Genomic DNA, 22,857 nt, shown 5'->3' on the forward strand with positions numbered 1-22,857 from the left:
ATGGAGAGATTTAGTTGTTGGGTAACTTCTCAAGGTTGGTTATTTCTACTTGATCCTCTTTCATTAAGAACTGTTTTATGGGACCCCATAACCTTGAGGAAGGTTAAACTACCACCTATGGAGCTCGACTTAGCAAAACAATGCAAGTGCATACTTTCAGCACAGCCTACTGATCCAAACTGTTTTGGGGTAATTATAGATCGTACAAATAGCATCTTCTGGTATTGCCATTCTAGAGAGAACAAGTGGGTCAAATACAAGTGTCCCATCTCAAAAATAAACTTGGAAAGCATAGTTCTTATGAAGAGCAACATTTATCATTATGATTTTTGCAATGAAAATCTGGTGATATTCGGATTTGGTTCATCCTTGGATGTTACAACTTTGCCGGTAAAGAGATGCAAGTTTCCAGCGGGCCTTTATATGCGACAACACTATTTATTGGAATCTCGCGGGGATTTGTTTCTGGTGTTTTTTTGGTTTCTGAGATGTACTCTTAGAACAATTGCCCATATCTGCGTCTGGAAGATGGATTTATCAAAGCAAGCGTGGTTCCCGGTAGAAAGTCTTGACGACCGGGTGTTCTTTGTGAGCGGAATGTCCGGATTTGCCGCATCGCGTTCTGCGAGAGAGCTTGGTGTTAAGAGCAACTGCATCTATTTTGTGAATTCTGATGACAAGTACTTACATATCTTTGACATGGAAGAAGGGACCATTGCTACCCACAACCCGTGCCCGAATCCGAATCTCAATGTCTCTTGGTGCGAACCTTTCTTCATGATGCCTATCAGTCGTTGAACGAAACTTCATGTATTATTTATTTATTTATTATTTGTAGGCTGGATTTCTATTTATAAGCACTCATGGCCTTTTTGTTTCTGTGGCAATTAATCTTAACCATTTTTTAGCCCAATCTCGCACATCAAATTTTTTTACACGTTTTTATTTATTAGTTATTTTAGATCAAATTATTCAGATGACTTGTAAATTTTGTCTAAGTTTTAAAATGTTTGAGACCTAGAAATTTTGGTCATCTCATGAACAAATTTTGTCTACCGCTGCCGGCTAACGTTTTCCTGCCTTGTGCAGGCTGACCAACTAAAGAAAACTCAATTGAGGGCTTTTTTTTGCAAATAGCCCCCTAACTAATTTTTTTTTTTAAATTGGTCCTATCAAAAATTTATTTGCAAAAATGGCCCTGGTCCCACCACGTCAGCGCCACGTCAGCGCCACACGGGCGGGGCTGGGCCATGTGTTTAAGTTGAACACGGTGAACCATTCACCGTATTCAATACAAGATTTTTGTATTAGACACGGCGAATGGTTCACCGTGTCCAATACAAAATAGTTAACTGCGAGGTATTTGTATTGGACACGGTGAATGATTCACCGTATCCAATACAAATAATTGAACACGGTGAATGATTCACCGTGTCCAATACAAACATTCAAAACTTAGTCATTTTTGGCTAAGTTGGAGGTATTTGTATTGGACACGGTAAATCATTCACCGTGTCCAATACAAAAACCTTGTATTGAACACGGTGAATGGTTCACCGTGTTCAACTTAAACACATGGCCCAGCCCCGCCCGCGTGGCGCTGACGTGGCGCTTGCGTGGCGGGGGCAGTGCCATTTTTGCAAATAAAATTTTGACAGGGCCAATTTTAAAAAAAAAATTTATCAGGGGACTATTTGCAAAAAAAGCCCCTCAATTGATGACCTATGTCTTCCTTCTCTAAACTGATCGAAATATTTTTCTTTAAAGTGTTATTATTAAATTTTATAGTATCCACCGTAACAAACGATGTTTCTAATTGGATATGGTACCAATGTCAGCAAACTCGATTGATGACCTTTTGCCTCCTTGATTGCTACCTGCCCGAAAGTAATTTTAAGAAAAAACTTCAAATATTACGGCTGTGATTTCACACTTTTTTGCTTTAATACTCTGTGGTTTGAAGTATATCAATTCAGTATCCTGTGGTTTTATTTTTATCTTTTTATTATTGATTTCACTAATTTTTTTTATTAGATCAGTGTTAAAGTTAAAACTAACTGGTACTAAAGTGAATATTCGATAAATATAGGTGGATATCTGAAATTTTTAATACATAATTTAACGAAACATTAATGAAAAAGCTGACAAAAAAATAAAAATAAAACTACAAAATACTAAAATTTGATACACTTTAAACTATATGGTACCAAAGTGAGAAAGTACGAAACTACATGGTGGTATTTGAAGTTTACCCTAATTTTAATTATGGAAAGCCCAAGGTCACCCGTTAATCCTGGCACTGATAGTTTTAGCAGATGAAGGATTATAAGGGCAGCTCACTTCAGAACATTGCTTTCCTTCATAATAAAAGCTATCCGTTTTTTTTTTATTTTTTGAGAAATATGTAACACGCCATCCGCTTTATTTATTTTATTCAAAAATAAACTTAGCTGAAAATATAATCAATTAGAATTCAAATTTAGGATCTAGGATATCAACCACAAAATTCTTTGTCGCTTGCTCTAAGGACGGTTTGTAAGAGCTATCCATCGTATATTTTACTGCATCAGAAAAAAAAAAAAGAAAAAAAAAAAGAGTTACGAATACAAAATATGAAAACACATATGTTGAATTGTATTTGTCTAATTGATAACCCTAATGGTGGAGCAATCCTGTGTGGAGGCCGAAGCTTATATATAATCCATTAGGTTGAGCAATCTTATATAATCCTAATGCATACTGTTGGCGGCCTAAATTCCCGACCCTTGACACGGTCAAGTATCCTCCTCGGAAAGAGTGTCAAGATGATGAGCGGCCGCGGATAATGACGCTCGAAGTTTGCGCCCACGACGGATCAAGCGATTCGGCCGATGAGGGATCGTATCAGCCGGGTTCGAAAACCTCCGCAGTAAATTTTGTGAATACTCTTCTAAATTTTAAAATATCATAAATACCTCTTCAAACACATAAAATTATCATAACTATTCTTGCCGCTAAGGACACGTCACTTTACCCGGATTAAAATATAGTTAAATAAGAGTTAAAATATAGAATGACAAATTTTTTCCCAAAAGTTAGAATGATATATTTGGCGGGAAATAACTAATTAATGCTAAGGTAAAAAATTTCGGAAACTAATATACAAAATACACAGTAAAATTTTCGCCCCCAACTTCGTAATTCTTCAGCTTATATATTTTTTCAGCATTTGTATTTAGTACTTACGGTTAACCGTACTGTGTTGAAAATTTTCTACCCAAGCAAATTTGTTGCACCATCTTTATTCCTCAATCTATAGAAAATATACGGCATTACATATTTAAAATATAATTAATAATTATATGCATACTAAAGTATCACATCAAGTTACCATCTAATTTGGGCATCAATAGAATCATCGACCTTTACTAATTTGGGCATCGATAGAATCATCGACCTTTACTATGTGGTTGCTTTAGCATCTAAATTCGGCACGGTATACCACGCACAATCACAATTAGGAATTAGGCTATGAGGTGTTGTAAAATATCAACTACTTAGGGGGTGTTTGGCCTAGCTTTTAAAAAGCACTTTTGAGCTGAAAAGTGATTTTCGGCTCAATAAAGCGTTTGGCAACTCGATTTTAAAATCTGATTCTGCTTTTTAGAATCAGAAAACTGATTTTGAAGGCTCCAGAATCAGAAGCAGAAAAAAGCTGCTTCTTGAAATCTGATTCTGATTTTGAATTTAAACTTCAAATTTTTATTTTTATTTTTAATTTCAATATTTAAATCTAAGTTTAATTTTAATTTTTAATTTTCAAATTCATTTTTGAATTTTTAAATTTTAACTTTTAAATTTTAAATTTTAAATTTTAAATTTTGAAAAATAGATTTCAAACTTTAAATTTTAAATTTTAATTTTAAATTTCAAATCTCAAATTTAGAATTTAAAATTTAAAATTTTAAATTTAAAATTTAAAATAGATAAATTTAATCTTTGACATTTTAAGATTTAAAATTTTAAATTAAAATTTAAAATTTTAAAATTAAAATTATTTTTAATACTATCAATTATAAATTTCAAATTTTTAAAATTAAATTTAAATATCTCAAATTTAAATTTATAATATTATTTAAAATTTAAAATTAAAATTAAAATTTGAAATTTATAATTTAAAATATTTTTAAATAATAAATTATTTATATTTAAATACATAATTATTTATATTTTACATTTAAATTTTAAATTTTAATTTAAATTTCAAATTTAAATTTAGATTTTTAAATTTTAATTTTTAAATTCTAAATTTAAAGTTTGAAATTTTAATTTAAATTTATATTTTTATAAATTAAATTTTATATTTTAAAATTCATAATTATATATATTGTTAAATTTAAATTTATATTTTAAATTTTAAATTCATAATTAATTTTAAATTTTAAATTTTTAAAATTTTAACATATTTTTTAATATAAATACCAAATTTTAAGTTTTGTAAATTTTGAACATTAAATATTTTAATTTTAATTCAAATTTAAATTAAGATTTTAAATTATTTTAAAATAAAAATTAATAAAAATATTAATTTATGCAAACATCAAAAAAAATTTGCCAAACAGCTTTTCAAAATTATTTCAGAAAAATCACTTTTATCTAAACTCCGCCAAACACTCTACAGCTTCTAACCAAAATCACTTCTCCAAATCAAAATCACTTTTTCAGAAATCACTTTTTCATAAGCTAGGCCAAACAGGCCCTTAGTAGGCTTTGCTACGTGGAGAGAATAAGAGGGCATTTATGAATGGTGTTAATATACCAATTGCGGCTTCCTATACTTAAATGAACTGTACAGGAGCAAAAATGGCATTTAAAATTTATTCGGTTAGATTTTGACGGCCGGTTAGCAGTAGGGGCATTCATGAGTATTTTTTGAATTTAGAAAGGTATTCATGATATTTTCAACTTTAGAGGGTTATTGATGAAATTTTAGCCTCCCACAGGGGGTACCTATGAAATTTTCCCTTTTCTAAAAATGCTACCCGTGGACATCTCTAAATGCTTGGCACGAATCTATACCACATCACTTAAATTCTTAGGCAGAGTTGCAGAGGGGAGTATCATAAAATAAAGGAAAAACTTCAAAAGCCCCGCCTGTGGTTTCGCATTTTTTCATTTTAGTACCATGTGGTTTAAAGTGTATCAAGTTAGTACCCTGTTGTTTCTCACTTTATCATTTTAGTACACTATGGTTTAAAATGTATCAAGTTAGTACTCTGTGATTTTATTTTTGTTTCAAATTAGTACCCTGTGGTTTTATTTTTGTATCAAGTTAGTACCCGGTGATTTTTAAGCCACAGGGTACTAAAGTGATAAAGTGCGAAATCATAGGGTACTAAATTAATACACTTAAAGCCACAGAATACTAAAGTGAAAAAGTGTAAAATCACAGGATACTAACTCGATACACTTTAAACCAAAGGTACTAAAGTGAAAAAAAATGAACTGGTTTCTAGAGAGATTCAGAATGGACTCAGATATTTGAAATTTTTCCTAAAATAAATTAAGGAGGAAAATACAATATGTTTGAGCGACCTTATTATAGCGACATACATAATGCATATAATTACAACTTTGCCCTTACGTAGCCCCCAATTAACTGATAAATTATTTATTTAGTGGATGAGGCGCCCTTTCAGCTTCGTACTCGCCCGTGAACGTACGCATCACTTCAACGATCTCCGACTCAGGCTTTATAAGTAATTAATTAATTAATTAATTAATTATTAGTGCTTTGCACAAAATCTATTCGTATTCAATCACCCAGTTATCTACACATATAATTGTGTGATGATGATCACAATAATATAAAACCAGAGGGAATTAACATGTACAAGGTTAGTCCCTCTCTCTCATGGCCCTTTTTTTTTCTTTTTCTAATTATTATTACTATTATTATTATATTAAATTTAAAATTGCAGGTTCGTACTACTAACTGATAGTCTGATTAGTCGGTACTCTTCGAACATGCACCAAATAAAGGGATTATTAATTTTAGTTTTATTAATTAATTGTTCTCTAATGGCTGGCTAAGTAAGAACTACTTGAAAAGGAAAGCCATGTGCGGTCATATATATAGGTGTACATGCATGTTAATTTTTTTTTCCATTTATTAAAGAGACTTTTACTGTTATTTACCTTGTTTAATTTGGTTTTAATGATGGATGGATCCACCCTTCTATATATGAACACTTACTTCAATAAATTTTTCCCGGTATAGTAATTAATTTACTATCATTTTGTTTACAGCATAAGTTTCCATGTAAGAAACCACAGCATGCATGAACACATGCATTATTTTGCATGGAACAAAGATATATATGTAGTCATAATTTACTCAAAGATTTGGATGCAATTATTAGGTGTAATAAATTGCTTTTTACTGCATATGATCAATGTTTCTTGCAGGTTTAAGCCAATTAAATTCCCTTATCATGAGGATGATGATGATGATGATGATGGTGCAGTACTACCTCTTCATTTTTTCGATCTTAATCTCTTCATGTACTACATGTTATGGTCTTTGGCCTTTTTCTTCTTCTTCTTCTTCTTCTTCTTCTTCTTCTTCAACTACTTTAAACGGCGACGCGCGAAAGGCGGTGTCATTCGATGGCACGGTGGCCGAGTTCTCGATGGAGAACCTCAACAGCCGGAGAGGAGTAGAGCTGCTGGAGAACGCGCGGAGCAAGCTGGCCGGCCCGAAGAACTGCTGGCAGGACGCGTACCGGAGCGTGTTCTGGAGCTGCGCGGAGATCGTGGCCGACAAGGAGAAGCAGTCGCGGTTGGCGTGGGAACTGAGCAGCTGCTTTCAGGAGGACTCGGGCCGGCCCGCGTTCCCCGCGTGCGAGGCGCGCGCTCCGATGGTGAGCTGCCGCAAGAAGCTGAGTGATTCTGATCAGAAGATCTTCCTCGAGTTCTTCCTGGAGACCAACACACTTTGCCACCAATTACAGTTAAGTGTAGCATTTTAGTTTACACTGCTGCTATGTTAATTCAAGTCTTAGGCATTTTTGTTGCAGCTACATATCTTTTGAAGTTGCTAAACCTGTCACTTTTTCGCCGGTTTTTACGGCGAAAATGCTTTTTATGCACTTCTTTTTGTTTGAATATGAACTTGATTGCGTGCTTTAAAAACCGTGCTGTCGATCGTTCGAAACTGCGCATCATCTTGCGAAAGGAAAGGGGAAGTTGGCCTCAGAAGCCGAAAAGCGGTTTGAAGTCCCTTGTTGCGAAAAAATGAACGAGTGATTTTCGTTTTTAGCGCGAAAGGCCTAAAACTTTTGCTTCTTCTATCTGCATGATTTGTTCAGGGCAGAAGCATTCAGGCGCGGCACGGAGAAGTTGGTGAATGATTTGTCGAGATCAGCTCAGTTCGCCGAGGAGAAGCTCGAGACGATTGAGGAGCGATCGGAGCAAATACTACGGAACTCGAATACGGTCCACGACTCGTTAGCCTCGATCGGACTCCAGACTCAGCAATTGGCCCGAGCATCGAAGGAAGTCGAGGCCCAGATCACCGACGTTTTCGAGCACTCGAAGGCGATCTTCGAGCAATCCAGGGAAATATCGGCCGCTCAATCGGAACTAAAAGAAGGGCAGACAGATCTGAGGGAGCGGCTCGAGGCCGGCGTGGCGCGGTTGCAGGAGTCCTACGAGACTCTAGGAAGTGAGATGGATAAGTTGAGGGAGGAAACTATGGATATAGAGAGGGAAGTTAAAGTTGTAGGGGATTCTATGGCTTCAAAGATGAGAGATCTTCAGATCACAGCTGATGATATTGGAAGTGTAGCTGGAGTTTCCCTGGAGAAGCAGAAGCAGCTTTTGGATGGACAGGCTGTTGCACTTGAGGGTCTTGATTTCCTCCGGAAGTTTCAATCACAAGCGCTCGAAGAAAGCAGGTAAATTCTGCACATTGGATATGAATTAGAATTTTGATCTGCGTATAACGTCAGCAGTTTCATTTTGACTGGATACGAGCCCTTGCAAATGTAGGCATGTATCAAATTCGGATTTCGTGGTCTAAGGTACTTCATAGATCTCTTATGTTTTTCGTGAAAATATTTGGCTAGGGACACTATTCAGAAACTGGCAGAGCTTGGTCAGAAACAGCAGGATGAGCTGCTACTTAGACAGGAGCAAATCCAGCAGGCCCATGACCGCCTGATCGAAAATTCGCAGTCAATTTTGGCCGCTCAGGTGCGACGGCACATTCCTTGTCACTACTTGATTCACTTCACTGGGCTTCTAGTTTATGAACAGAATAAATGTTCTTGTTTGCTTTTGGATTGTGCAGGAAGAGTTTGAATTGAAACAAGCACGCATTTTTTCTGCACTAGAGAAGCTCTTCGCTCTTCATAACGCGATTTTGGTCGAGTCCCGCTTCATCAAGTCATTCATCTTCTACTCTTGCTTGATATTTCTTCTTTACATGCTCACTAGCGCGAAACAAACATTTGGTATCAGAGGCCGACTCTACTTCGGTATGCTTCTTAACACTCATAATTGCTCCGTAACTTCCGAAGAAAACAAAGAATTTTAGCAGTTAATGCGATGGAATTCTTAGGTCTATGTATCACGCTCATTGTCGAGCTCGGGATACTTAAAATCGGAGATGACGACTTCAATAAACAAGCTTGGATCATGTCGAAAGTGTTCTTGGCGAGATGGGCATTTCTCGCAGCCGCTGCAGTACAAATCTTGCACTCTATCTTTACTTACAGGTATACTTTTAGCAACCATCTTAAAAATCTCAACTTTTGTTACTAGAATAACTAGTAGGAATGGTAAGATGATCACTGAGAATATTTTCCCCACATTTTCGTAGAGATTATGAGGTTTTAAACCATCGGTTGCTGCAAACACTGATTGAGAGGGTTCGCGCGATTGAGGATAACTCAGGTTTGGAATTTTATCTATAATTTTTCTGCGTTTATTCTGCGCTAACTAACATTGGACTAATTTGATTGTGAAAAATGTGTTCACATGAAACAGGTAAAAAGTACTTGACTTATAGCTCAGATAGTGATAGAAGTATCGGCGATTATTCGTGGATCGTCGAGGAGTTGCCCGAAGATGTAGATAGCAAAGCGGATCCAGACTATAACTTGATGGAAGAAGTTGCAGAGAATTCATTTTCTGCAGCATCTGCGACCCGAAGATATGATCTTCGTCCGCGGCGTAGGCAATAAAATGTTTTTTTTTTTTTTCTGTTCTCTTTTAACACAAAATTAAAGTTCTCCCTTGCAGAGAAGATGATACTACAGCATTAAAGAAGATCTGGTTGACAATTTGTTAAATTGATGGTAACAAATTAATTGACCAATCCATTATTTTTGAATTGGTGCCATGTTTTAGTTATTGTATTTAAGGAACCTAAAATTTGTAAGGCTTCTTGCAACATGCCTTGTGGGATATATTGAAGTTTAACTAGACTGAGGTTGGAAGTTTCTCATCCCCTTTTAGTGGACTATGTTATGCATTAGAGTTGTATAGATGTTATAATGATTTAGAAAGTTTAATGCTATGCTTACTAATAAATTTTAAGTAATTTTACTAACATCTGAAGGAATCTAGGGATAGAGTTAACATCTTAAGATCAGACGCGTCCCTCAATATTTGTTCAATCAAAAATTTTTATATCATAGTGGTAGGAATTCCTTCCGGCCAAGTAGTTCTTTCCTAAATTGTAGTTCAGATAATGGGTGTGTGTGTGCACGCGCGCGCGCGCGTGCGCCTGTGTTTTTTTCTGCATCGAGATCTATGTAGTCTATTTCATCTTTCTAATAAATTAAGCGAATAGTACTTTTTTCTAAAAAATAAGATTTCATGTCATATGTACAAGCATATTAACAAATCACAATAATTATATTTTCAAATAAGAAATGCTACTTGTACATCAACTTTTGAGGCGTGTACTTTTTAAACTCAAGTTGTTTATCTCAAAAAAAAAAAAAAAAGAAATGAAGAATCCTCACGAATCTGATATCCTAGCTAAAAGGGGATGGCCGAGACCTCAAACTTAAGTACTTGCTAGTGTGCTCGTTTAAATACATGCTGAAGATTCTATAAGAAGGGATAAGGACATCAGCAGCTACTTGCTTGAAATTGGTGTGGTTTGGAAGAGATGAAATTATTTTCTCAGAAAATAAATAAAAAAGTTTTTTATATTGGAACTAGAAATAAACTCACAATAATCATGTATATAAAATAATAAAATATTATAAATACAAAATTATATACAACGAAATAATTTACAATACTTACTGCATCTATGATCTATCCAAATAATATATTAATTTATTATAATTTTAACTATACTGTATTTTTAATTACATGAATTAAATGGTACTGCTGCTGAGAGGGGAGGAGAGAAGCGTCGGAACGTCTGAGCGAGATTATGCTATTCCCTCGCCGCTATTCCACCTATTATTTCCCAACAACTTATTCCACAAATTATTCCCGTACTTATCCGGCTCACCCACAACCCCTCTCCCTCCTCCTCCTCCACCTCCACGGCCCCCTCCCCTCCCCGCGCCACGTCCCCGCGATCCTCGCCCGCGCCCTGCGCCTCGGCGCCCACGACGACGCCCTCCTCCCCGGCACCTCCCTTCTCCCCTTCAACGCCGCCATTAGAGTCCTCTCCGAGTCCCCCAACCTCTCCCACCGCGCCCTCGCCCTCTTCAAGTCCCTCAAGCTCCGCTCCCTCTCCCCCAACGATTTCACCTTCTCCTTCCTCTTGAAAGCCGCTTCCGCCTCCAAAGACGCTTCCTTTGTGCGCCAGGTGCACGCCCACGTCGCCAAATCGGGGGTCGGGTCCAATGGTTTCGTCGCGAACGGGCTCCTCTCGGCGTACGTTAAGGGCGCCGGGGATCTCCTTTCGGCACGTAAGGTGTTCGACGAAATGCCCGAGAGGAAGTCGGTTTGTTGTTGGACTTGTTTGGTTTCTGGGTACGCTCAATTTGGATTGGTGGAGGATGCCCTGAGGTTGTTTGCGAGAATGGTCGAGGAAAATCTGCGGCCGGAGGATGACACCATGGTCGGGGTCATTTCCGCGTGCTCAAAGCTCGACACCGGGGAAATCGAGCAGTGGGTCAACATGTTTACCGAATTTGGTGATCAAATTTGTGATTTTTCGGGCGATGCGGTTGATACAGTTCTCATTTATCTCCACGCAAAATTGGACCGGATAGAAGAAAGCAGAGATCTGTTTGATAAAATGGTAGGCAGAAGAAGCGGAAATCTGAGTGTTATCGCTTGGAATGCCATGATCGGCGGATACGTGCAAAATAGTCGGCCTGTCGATGCTCTGGGTCTTTTCCATCACATGCTCGATATTTCGATTACAAAACCTAACCACGTGACTATCGTGAGCGTGCTCTCGGCTTGTGCTTTAGTTGGTGATTTGAATCTTGGGAGATGGGCTCATGCATATGCGAAATCAAGATATAGCAAATTGCTCGCGGAATCTAACAAGATTCTTGCTACTGCTTTCATAGACATGTATTCCAAATGCGGGAGCTTAGAGGAGGCGGAGGATGTGTTCGATCAAATGGCCACGAAAGATGTGGTCTCTTTTAATGCCATGATTATGGGACTTGCCACGAACGGTCGAGGAAACGAGGCTTTGAAGTTGTTCTTCGAGATGGACAAGCACGGCGTAAAGCCAAATGACGGTACATTTCTAGGCTTGTTGTGTGCTTGCACCCACTCAAGATTAGTCGAAGAAGGAAGAAAGTTTTTTAAGGAAATGCACGAGAAATACAATGTCGTCCCCAGATTAGAACACTACGCTTGCTTCGTCGATCTCATTGCACGCACTGGTTTTATCAAAGAAGCGCTTCAGGTCGTAAACACGATGCCGATTGAACCTAATGGGCTTGTTTGGGGAGCTCTCCTTGGGGCTTCTCTGGTCCACTCGAAAGTAGATATTGCTCGAGATGTCGCGGAAAGGCTATTTGACGTGGATCCTGAAAGCTCAGCAGGTTATGTATTGCTGTCGAATGCTTATGCGACAAATTCTAGCTGGGGAAACATTACAGAGTTGAGATGTTTAATGAGGGCGAGAGGCGTAAGCAAGCAAACAGGGTTCAGTTGGATCAACATCGAAGGAATTGCGCATGAATTCCATGTTGGATCTGTGTACCATCCAGAAATGGGAAGTATGTACAGTTTACTGAATTCTTTGACGCAGGAGATGAGATTAGTAAGTTGCTAGTCAGATTCTCAATTGATGATCAGGGTATGTAGATTATACTAATGTTCATTGATCAACTGTATCATAGCTAATTCTTGGCCCTCTTGAGTTTCAGCCTCAATGGCTTGGTCCTCAAACTTTAATTTATTACAATTTTTGTCTCAAGCATTTTGAATTATTTCAATTAAGTTCTACAATCTAATTTAATTGGCTAAATATTGATGCTCGTCAGTGTCGAAGTGATGTAATAGTATTGTAATTGATTATATGACAATAATTAAGATATTACGTCGTTTCTACTTCAACCATTCATCTATATTTAACCAATTAAATTGGCCTAATTTGTTAAGTTCGAATTAGAAATTGCAAGAGATTAAAGTTTAACGACCAACCTTATAGTTGAGGACCAAAAGTGTAATTTACCTTTCTTTTTATTAAGTCATGTTGATGCATTTGTGGCAAGCACTTACATTATTTTTGATTTTAGTGGCTTGTGACTAAGCCATTTTGGAGTACTTTTATTGCTTTTTTTTTTTGTTTTCCTCTACTTTGTAATTTGCTTATGGCCTACCTAGTTTATCATTGTCACATCTATTTAATTAAATTTGGATTCTGCAGGAGATCAAACTCTTAACCTCTTGATTATCTTACTCTTAACCATTCATGCGGGAGATCGCACTGTCGCACAAGAACACCCGACCTCTTGATCGATGATCTAAAGCAATGTTTTAAAAATCGGGTTGAACAGCGATTCGAGAATATTACTGAGTTACGGGTCACTGGTAAGAGCAATTATTATTTTAGGATCAGAACTTAAGTATACATAAGCTTCAAATTTTATTTTTAATAAAATTAATCTATGCTAATAGAAAATAAAATTAACTAAATTAATTTTAAGGGGTTGAATTTTAATATGATATGATCAAAAAATTCGATGGATTTAATTAAAAATTAGATCGATTCACAAATCGTATTATAAATTGGGTTACGATCTAAGTTAGGATCGGATCGATTGAACCAGCATACTAGATCTCAATTTTAAATTATTGGTTTCTTTCGCTAGTCTCTTCTCCATTGTGTCCATGATTAGTTCTAGAAGACAAGATATGACAAGTGACAAGTCAACTATCTTGCTNAAATTTAAAAAAAAAAAAAAAAAAAAAAAAAAAAAAAAAAAAAAAAAAAAAAAAAATCTAAAATGTCACACTTATATTACTGAGGTAGTACCGTAATAAATCAAAAAAAAAAAATCTAGAGTTCATCCATTCCATTATTGTTCTTAACAAAACATTTTTATTTAAATTTTTATCTCAAAAAAAAATATAATTAGTTAGGAATAAATAATGTAATGAAAACATTTTTATTGACTGGGATTTGCACATATGCTTTAAATCGAAATTAATCAGTGATTAGATTGGCTGGCCACAAAGTCAACTCCCTGAGTTAATTCTCCAACGCTTAAATAGCTTAATATCATTACGAAGGAACAAATTGGTCAACGTTATAAATGTAGCATTGCTTTGTACGTTTTATCCATGTCCAAATATATAAAGTTGCGTCACGTAAACCATTATAAATTGAGCCACAAGGTCACATAAACCATATTGTCAAGTGTATCCGTGCTTTAATAATCGCGGATAACAAAATCAATTTTAGTTGCAGCATTTTGTGAATAAAAAATAAAAAATTAATCATTGTAAGTAACCAAATAATTAGTTGAACGTAATGGAGAAGGACCTCAAAAGTCAGAAGATAATGTATAATTGATTTGAAAATTTTTAGGTAAGAATTAATTAAAATATACAGATATCTTCTAAATTTTAGCTCTTTCGTAAATGGGCGTCTGAACTTTCAATTTTAGCTATTACATCTCCTAAAATTTATCGGATAGTTCAGTAGATCTCTCTTCTCAAATTAAGTTACTAATTACACAATCGATCGTGTTGGTCAAATAATTTTATAAAGAAATTTATTTTTTGTATTCTAATATGTAAAAAAACCAATAAAAATTAAAATTTGGTGGAACCTTTTCGTTACACGTCATGCTGAATTATCAAAATTAGAAGAAAAAAAAAGGTTTCTTTATATTTTGAAGTCTTATAAGATTATGTGCACGACTTCTAATCCAAATGTTATAAGTAGTAAGTTCACTTGATGAGAGAGGCCTTAATTAACTAAATATTGATATATCATTAACGTCAGCATTATGATTAATAATATATTAATAATTAAGATGTCATATATATCACTTTTATATTAATAATGAGTCAATATTTAGTTAACTAAGTTAGGTGGTGAGATTTAATTGTGATAATTTTGGAAGTTCGAGACGAAAATTATAACAAATTAAAATTGACAACTAAAATATCACCTACATATTAATTTGAGAACTAAATGTACAATTTATCGTTTTTTTATTTACTAAAAATGACTTTCTAATCCGACTACATTAGAGAACTTCCCNAATATTTAGTTAACTAAGTTAGGTGGTGAGATTTAATTGTGATAATTTTGGAAGTTCGAGACGAAAATTATAACAAATTAAAATTGACAACTAAAATATCACCTACATATTAATTTGAGGACTAAATGTACAATTTATCGTTTTTTTATTTACTAAAAATGACTTTCTAATCCGACTACATTAGAGAACTTTCCGCTGAAGTTTTATGTTTTAAAGATCTGTAAGTTTTTGACATTTTAAGAATGGTCAAAATTGTATTTAAAAGAGAACTTCAATTAATTCTAGATATTATTTTTACTGTGTTTTGTTGAAATAGTGAGAATTAATTAACTGGGATGGCTCTGAGAGATATTGTTGACACCTAAAATGGAACGGAAATGTTGGAATCATGATTTTTTCTGATATCAATTGTTGAAATCAGTATTTGTGCTGATACCGATTATATAACCTAAGATCTAAAATCGAACAAAATAATATGAAGAAGAGATATATATTGAAGGAGGAAGAAGAAAACTAAACTAATACTTTATTAATTAAAATAATTTAATTACACCCAAGACGATACCTATTTAATCATGTTTACTGTAGCTTGTTTCTGTAATTAATTTACATCTAACTATATATAATATATAGCTATGGAGTCATAGCAGATGATAAATTCAACTTTTAATTTAGACAATTACAAATCTTACTCTAATTATATTAAACTTTTAAATATAATCAAATTATAATTTGCATAAACTCTATTTTTAACTAAATTTTAAATTAAGTTTAGATTATTATTCTAAACTTAATTTAAAATTAGCGTGATCATTAATTATAGAATTTTAGGCGGTAGAAATATTAGATTATCATAAGTGACGAAGTATTCTCATTTCTCTATTTGATGCAAATTATTCGTAGTCCAAATAATTTAATAAGTTAGTGATGACACATTTATTATTCAAAATATAAAATATATAATACTTTTGAAATATTACAAACTTTGAACCAAACGGCCTCCAATTATAAAAACAAAAATAGGTTAAGATTCTCCAACAACATTTAGCAGGTACTTTGTTAAAGTGCATGGTTCAAAAATGGTAATACTTTTAATGCAGTTAATAATAAACCTATACAAGTGATAGGACTATTCGTGCTAAAGCTCAAACTTTAAATTATTGGACAATATATAAAAGTAGAACTAAGAAATGATAAGGATAAGAGTCAATGACTCAGCATATGCATTGCATGTATCTAAAGCCATATCCAAATGTTGTGGGCTTTGGTTAAAGTTCAAATTTAAAGAGAAAGTGATGATGGTACATCACTACATTCTCCTTAATTTGTCCCCTACAAATCCAACTCAAATTTTTTTCTTTTTTTTTTTCAATTATAGTAATCAAATATTTCCTTCTTCTTTTTTTTTTTTCCTTGAATTAATGGGTAGATCTCTAGCTAGTACATCTTTGTGGAGGCCAAATCTCTAAAAATTAACAACTAAAACTTACAAATGTAGATATGATACAATTAAGTTTACTTTTTTCTAAATATCTTTGTACAGAGGGTTTTAATAAATCCTACAATGATACTCGAAACACAGTTAATTCACATTTTCAGCTAAATTTATTTTTTTTAAAAAAATAAATAAAATAGTAGTATATTACCATTTTTTAAAAGAAAAAAAAAACATACAAAGATCGAATAAGGCTCTCAAAATTACTTAAAATTATATATTATGTCGGGCTTCAAATAAATGAGCTGTATCATATCCATAATAAACATACCAATTTGAATATTATAACATATTGTGAAAAAAATTATTGTTAGATTCAAAGCTACTCATTTGGATTGGGTTAATGCATAAATCATATAAAATAAATTTCATCAGTTTCAACAAACATAATAAATTTTAGAGAGAATTACCTATGGAATAAACCCGGCGACTCTTATAAATATATGTGTTGTTTATAAAATAGTTAACATCACCCTCTAAAACCCTCTAACAGAGAAAAATAAATATTGTCAAACTATTATTTGTTACTGTAGTTTAACAAGAGTTCAAATCATAATTAGATACAATAAATGTGATCGTGTAATATCAATTTTATTTGCTACAATATTAATTCTAAGAAAAAAAAAAGTAATTATTATAACGATTAATTTTCAGATAAAGGACAGAATCCTTAATTTCCAGATATAATAATAATAATAATAATAATAATAATAATAATAACTAAAAAAGCAAAATCTATATATAAAATCTTATTACACACATGTACGAGATTCTCCGTCCAAGGGCAATTTCGTCATTTCACAATATCCCTATCCTGGAAAGAGAACCAGATTCTTCCTCTCCCGCACTAAAATCCAAACCGCTTAAAAATAATTAAAAATAAATTAAAAAAAAATAAAATAAAAAAGACATCCTCCATCTTTTTCTCTCTCTCTCTCTCTCTCTCTCTCTCCCCTTTACCTTCTCCGACGACCTAGGGTTTCCTCTCCGATTATATCAGGGCTCCAACAATTCCCCATTCCCGATCCCACCAAGCTCCCTCCTTGCCCCCGAATCCTAGCTCCTCTACCCTAACCCTACCTGGATCCAGCTCCTCGAGCGCGAATTTAGGATCCCCGATTCTAGGGTTGCTAGCCCCTGATTTGAGGGGCTATAAGGGAAGGGGAAGAGATCTAGGGTTCCGGCGACCATGTCCGTCCCGGCGATCGCCCTCTACGCGAGCCCCCCCGGGGCCGTGTGCTCCGCCGCGCCCCACCACTCCTCCCAGATCGCCGCCTCCCATGGCGCCTCCGACCTCGACCTCCTCTCCCGCCCCGCGTCCTCCGCCGCCGCATCGTCGCCGTCGTCCTCAGCCGCCGCCCAGAAGCCCGGCGCCGGCGGCCTCTCGTGCCTCTTCTCCTCCACTTCCGCCGCCGCCCCCGCAGCGCGCCATGGCCCCCCCTCGAGCTTCGGCGCCGGCTGCGGCGACGAGAGATCGGATGAACTCGGGTGCTCCTACCCGTACTCCTCGCACGCGCCCTCGTCGTCGTTCAAGTGCCGCGACCATAGCCCCGTGTCGGTGTTCCAGGGCCCGGTGTCGTGCGGCGGGAGCGGAGCTTCGAGAAGCCCGGCGGTGTCGAGGCCGCCGCGGGATTGGTTGGGAAGCGATTGGAGGGTCGGAAGAGATCGGCTCTTTAGCGGGTTTGTGATGAACGCATTGGGTTCTTGCTTAGATTATGTACCACCTAGTTTTCCGATTCAGGGGGATATCGCAACCGATGTCGGAGATCTCTCATTTGAGTTGGATGAGAGCTTGGTTGAGATAGAACCGATATGTGAGCCGTATGCAAAGGAATTGCTCATCGGGGCTCAATCGCGGCACAAGATTTTCTACGAGGAGCTCGTTGTGAAGGCCTTTTATGAAGCCGAGAAGGCTCATAGAGGGCAGGTGATTGATATTTTTGTCTCATTGAATGTGTTACTGATTACTGAAGTTGCGATTTTTTGGGTTGTGAATTGAACTTTTGTTTCTCTCTATTTGTGTATTAGACGAGGGCGAGCGGAGATCCCTACTTGCAGCATTGTGTGGAGACGGCAGTTCTATTAGCGAAGGTCGGTGCTAACGCCACCGTAGTTTCTGCCGGGCTTTTACACGACACAATCGATGATTCTTTCATGGATTATGATTACATTTTCAAAATGTTTGGAGCTGGTGTGGCTGATCTTGTTGAGGGGGTATGCTAATATTGTACTTATTTCTTTTTCTTCTCTGTTCTTTTCTTTAATTTACCTATTAATGACACATTATGAGGAAGCGTGACATATTTTAGTGTAGCTTGGCATGTCCTTTTTTGTATCTTTGACTTTCTTGTAGCAAGTTATAGTGCCAGGTGGTTAGATACTCAATATTATGCGTCTCCATCTTATTATTCTCTTTACTTTTGGTACATTCGTGAAAATTCCTCCATCCTCACCTTTGTATGCCTGCTTCTTGGTATAGTGATTATGATCAGATAAATATATAAGCTTTTCAATCATAGATATCTCTGGTTGCTAGCTCATTCTTTGCCTCTATTTTATTTAGGTAAAAACATACAGAACTTACTTGAAGTATGGACCATTTTGATTTAGCTACCCAACCTTTCAAAAATTTGATTTTACTATCCAATCTTCCAATTTGTTTGATTTGAGTCAGTCGACAGTTTTTGAAACAAATTGAAAGGTTGAGTAGTAAAATCAAAATTTTGAAAGGTTGTGTAGCCGATTCAAAATGGTCCATTAAGTTTTGTACGTTTTTACCTTTTAATTACATTGGATTGCATGGTGAATCTAAAATAGTATGAAATATAATAAATTGAAGATAGACTTGTGATCAACTAAGCGGAGTATTGTTTCATCCATGCTTGTGCTAGCGCAAATGCCTCTTCATTGAGAATTTATACACTGTATTAGGTGTAGTGCTAGCTGATACAAACAAAAAAAAAGAAAAAAAGAAATTCGAGGGCCAATGTTGAAATAGTTTGTTGGGTGTACATTGGTGAGATTTGTCATGAGAACTGTGCTGATCATTTGGTAATGTCTAGACATGTGGCAGCTGTGTGATTCATTGATTTTAAGTGTTTTTTTGTTGTTAGCATCAAGTCAACTTCTAACTTCTGATGTCAAATATATAATTGGAGGATTGTTTTCAAAATTATATTAACATAGAATTGTATCAATTTTATGTTTTCTTTTTGGGTAATACTATATGTATTTCTAGGGTTCAAAAGTTCAAAATTTTGATTGTTGCTTTGCATTTTATCCAGGTCTCAAAGTTAAGCCATTTAAGCAAGCTTGCTCGTGACAATAATACTGCAAGCAACACCCTCGAGGCTGACCGATTACACACAATGTTTCTTGCAATGGCTGATGCAAGAGCTGTTCTCATCAAGCTAGCAGACCGACTGCATAACATGATGACTTTAGAGGCATTACCGATGGTCAAACAGCAGAGATTTGCAAAGGAGACTCTGGAAATTTTTGTGCCTTTGGCCAGTAGATTAGGAATCTCTAGCTGGAAGGAGCAGCTGGAGAATATTTGCTTCAAACATCTTTACCCGGAGGAGCACAAAGATTTATCATCGAAACTCCTCAAGTCCTTTGACGAAGCACTTATTACATCTGCTGTAGAGAAACTAGAAAAGAGTCTCAAGCATGAAGGCGTACCTTACCATGTTATATCTGGGAGGCACAAGAGCTTGTACAGTATCTACTTGAAGATGCTAAAGTGCGTCTGGTTCTCTTTTTGTTTAGAAATATTTCTGCATGTACTCTTTACATTGCCTGCTCTAGTGTGAAAAGTTTCCTTCGGAACTTTTATCTAGATATATCCCTGCAAAATCATTTATTTACATATATAACCCTGCAAAATGTGATTTTTCATAAATACCCTTTGAAAGGGCAGTTTTTACGTAAATATCCTCAAGTTGAGCAGTAATTCAATTTGCCGAGTTAAGTTTGTTTTGCACTAGAAAAAGTTTTAAATAGGGTCAGCCTTTTAAAGTGCGAGAATTTTTTTCAAAAAAAAATGAGTTTTTTCGAAGGACATACTTGAAATTTTCATATTTTGCAAAGGCAAATATGTTATTAGATAGTTTGCATGGGTATACATGTAAATGTATTTGTTTTTCAGGAATTTGCCCCTTTTTTTATGACCGTATATGTGGCTAACTTGGTCTCTACAACCTTCATCAGGAAGAATCTAACCATGGATGAGATCCACGACATCCATGGACTACGGCTGGTAGTTGAGAATGAAGAAGACTGTTATAAAGCACTTGATATTGTTCATGGACTATGGACTAAGGTTGTTGGGAGATTTAAGGACTACATCGATCATCCCAAGTCAAATGGGTATACACTGAAATCAAATTGATATATATATATATATATGTGCTTTCTTGTTGGAGCTTCTTCTGATTGTGAGCTTGCAGGTACCAATCTCTACACACTGTTGTTCTGGGGGAAGATATGCTTCCGTTTGAAGTTCAGATCCGAACCAGGGAGATGCATCTGCAGGCCGAATATGGATTTGCTGCGCATTGGAGGTATAAAGAAGGTAGTTGCAAGCACTCCTTTGTGCTACAAATGGTGGAGTGGGCGCGATGGGTCGTTAGCTGGCAGTGTGAGACGATGAGCAAAGAACGGGTCTCGTCTTTTGGTGACTCCAGTGTGATCAGGCCACCGTGCCCATTTCCTTCTCATTCTGAGGGCTGCCCTTATTCGTACACGCGTCGATGCAACCATGATGGACCTGTTTTCATCATCATGATGGAAAATGAGAAGGTTGGTTTGTTCTTTCAATGCCCATTCTCTTCGTTCATACATAAATAAATATTGCTATTTATTGGTGGCTATCTACGTGAGTTACGATTTTCAGTTGATAATATCCTTCAACATGTTTGACGAAATAATTGCCTGACATTATTCTTCGTATATCCTATTATACCTTATTATACCTATGACAAAGTCGACTTTACATTTGGTTTTGGACTATGGGAATTACCCAATTTGTTATGTGGAAAAGTGTAACAATTAATTGGTGGATAGAACAATTCCAGGTTTTGGCGGAAATTCTTGCTTCCCTGGGTTGTCCTATAGAAGAAAACCCCTACTGATCTGAACAATTATCCCTGAACTTCAACCTTTGTATGATATAGGGGGATAACTTAAGCTGCTTTCTTCCTTAAACCAAAAAATAAAGTCCTTTATATCACACTTTTTTTTTGAAAGAAATATAGTTAACACATCGAGTTATTCCGTAATCTGACATGGCCCTTGTCACGACTTCAGATGTCCGTTCAGGAGTTCCCCACAAACTCGACCGTGATGGATCTCTTGGAAAGGGTCGGGAGTACAAGATGGACTCCTCACAGCTTTCCTTTGAAAGAGGAGCTGAGGCCGAGGCTGAACCACGAGCCGGTGAGTGACCCCAAGCAGAAACTGTGTATGGGGGACGTGATCGAGCTCACGCCGGCCCTTCCCCACAAGTCGTTGACCGAGTATAGGGAGGAAATCCAGAGGATGTATGAGGGGGGGCTCACCGTTTCAAGCCGAGGTGGCTGGAAAAGCTGACAAATTCGTGCCTACGTCGATGATTCGACCTCTGTTGTACTTTACCCATTGATTTGTTGTAGCCGAGGTGGCCGGAAAAGCTGACAAATTCGTGCCTACGTCGATGATTCGACCTCTGTTGTACTTTACCCATTGATTTGTTGTATATATAAATATATATATATATGTATGTATGTATGAACTGTTTGTATAGTAAAACCCTCGAATTGTCGAATCTTGATGGTAAACCAATCCAAGTATTTGCTCTTTCTGGCTTTTACTTATGTGACATTGATGTGCACTCATGCAAAATCTCATTCGGTGGATTTGCGTTCTTTATGTGCAGTAAACATTTGAGGATGAAACTGTTTGAGCTGCAAGAGAGCTTGATGTTTTACTACCAATCCAAAGTTTTATTTCAATGCAGCAGCACTCATGCGTGACAATTACAGTCAGGGATTGCTCTCTATCAACCACTATCTGGGCTATGTTGAGAGCACTCTTCGGCCGAAAATGGGTAATGAATCTGTAATCAGGAAATCGGCTTTACTTCTTTTGACTGGATGATGCAAAAGCTTACTATCGAGAATTGGGCGTGCGCTGATCGCGCGAACTCAACTTTGCGCCCACCTAGCATGAAGTCGAGAACTGGTGCCGTATGGCAACCCGGAACTCCTCCCATGCTCTGCAAAACTATCTGACATTTCTCGAACTGACGAATTTAATGCAGAAAGTCATATGCTTCCAATGCAACCCCACTTTCTGGACATGATTTATGCACGGCTATTATCAAGGATTCGATTCAGCAACAGGACTGAGTTTTCGATTCAAAGACTTAAAACTTTTGCGTACTTGCTGGGAACATTTGAAATGTAGGTGTCTAGTACACAACTCAATTTCAACCTAAGCAGGCTTGTTTTACCTTGCTTTAGTAGTTGATTTTTTGTACATTAATTATTCATTATATGAAATTTTAATATATTTTAATATATGAATCGTCGCTTTGGCCGAGTGGTTAAGGCGTGTGCCTGCTAAGTACATGGGGTTTCCCCGCGAGAGTTCGAATCTCTCAGGCGACGAACTTTTTTTTTTGTG

At 36.4% G+C, this 22,857-nt stretch overlaps 4 protein-coding genes and 1 non-coding gene across 6 annotated transcripts; all 5 read left to right on the forward strand.

Annotated features, from left to right (window-relative positions):
* Positions 1-798, forward strand: LOC109727589. Its single transcript, XM_020257751.1, has one exon. It carries the CDS (start codon positions 1-3, stop codon positions 796-798), a length of 798 nt encoding a protein of 265 aa, XP_020113340.1.
* On the forward strand, positions 5,706-9,470 carry LOC109726059 (protein GAMETE EXPRESSED 1). Of its 2 annotated transcripts, XM_020255496.1 has the most exons (8): positions 5,706-5,876; positions 6,448-6,991; positions 7,350-7,937; positions 8,109-8,235; positions 8,333-8,519; positions 8,603-8,759; positions 8,864-8,937; positions 9,031-9,470. In XM_020255496.1, exons 2-8 carry the CDS (start codon positions 6,474-6,476, stop codon positions 9,225-9,227), a joined length of 1,848 nt encoding a protein of 615 aa, XP_020111085.1. In that variant the 5' UTR covers positions 5,706-5,876; positions 6,448-6,473; the 3' UTR covers positions 9,228-9,470. The 2 variants fall into 2 exon arrangements, with proteins under 2 accessions (XP_020111085.1, XP_020111080.1); XM_020255491.1 differs by having other exon boundaries at positions 5,706-6,991.
* Positions 10,436-12,253, forward strand: LOC109727598 (pentatricopeptide repeat-containing protein At2g29760, chloroplastic-like). The gene has a single exon (XM_020257761.1). The coding sequence runs from the start codon at positions 10,436-10,438 to the stop codon at positions 12,251-12,253; it is 1,818 nt and encodes a 605-aa protein (XP_020113350.1).
* Positions 17,097-22,046, forward strand: LOC109705210 (probable GTP diphosphokinase RSH2, chloroplastic). The gene is made up of 6 exons (XM_020225951.1): positions 17,097-18,118; positions 18,220-18,405; positions 19,476-19,936; positions 20,404-20,562; positions 20,643-20,994; positions 21,502-22,046. The coding sequence occupies exons 1-6, from the start codon at positions 17,381-17,383 to the stop codon at positions 21,781-21,783; spliced, it is 2,178 nt and encodes a 725-aa protein (XP_020081540.1). The 5' UTR covers positions 17,097-17,380; the 3' UTR covers positions 21,784-22,046.
* On the forward strand, positions 22,760-22,841 carry TRNAS-GCU. Its single transcript has one exon. It is a non-coding gene; the product is annotated as a tRNA-Ser (tRNA).

The sequence above is a fragment of the Ananas comosus genome, linkage group 2 (assembly GCF_001540865.1).
Source record: "Ananas comosus cultivar F153 linkage group 2, ASM154086v1, whole genome shotgun sequence".
Lineage (NCBI taxonomy): Eukaryota > Viridiplantae > Streptophyta > Magnoliopsida > Poales > Bromeliaceae > Ananas > Ananas comosus.

Bases quoted from the DNA above. Each gene is read 5' to 3' on its own strand.
- LOC109727598 (XM_020257761.1), top strand. From the start codon at position 10,436: ATGCTATTCCCTCGCCGCTATTCCACCTATTATTTCCCAACAACTTAT.
- LOC109726059 (XM_020255491.1), top strand. From the start codon at position 6,435: ATGTTTCTTGCAGGTTTAAGCCAATTAAATTCCCTTATCATGAGGATG. The intron at 7,938-8,108 runs GTAAATTCTGCA...ATATTTGGCTAG, and splicing joins CAAGCGCTCGAAGAAAGCAG to GGACACTATTCAGAAACTGG. The intron at 8,520-8,602 runs GTATGCTTCTTA...TGGAATTCTTAG, and splicing joins CAGAGGCCGACTCTACTTCG to GTCTATGTATCACGCTCATT.
- LOC109727589 (XM_020257751.1), top strand. From the start codon at position 1: ATGGAGAGATTTAGTTGTTGGGTAACTTCTCAAGGTTGGTTATTTCTA.
- LOC109705210 (XM_020225951.1), top strand. From the start codon at position 17,381: ATGTCCGTCCCGGCGATCGCCCTCTACGCGAGCCCCCCCGGGGCCGTG. The intron at 19,937-20,403 runs GTGCGTCTGGTT...AACCTTCATCAG, and splicing joins ATCTACTTGAAGATGCTAAA to GAAGAATCTAACCATGGATG. The intron at 20,563-20,642 runs GTATACACTGAA...GTGAGCTTGCAG, and splicing joins GATCATCCCAAGTCAAATGG to GTACCAATCTCTACACACTG.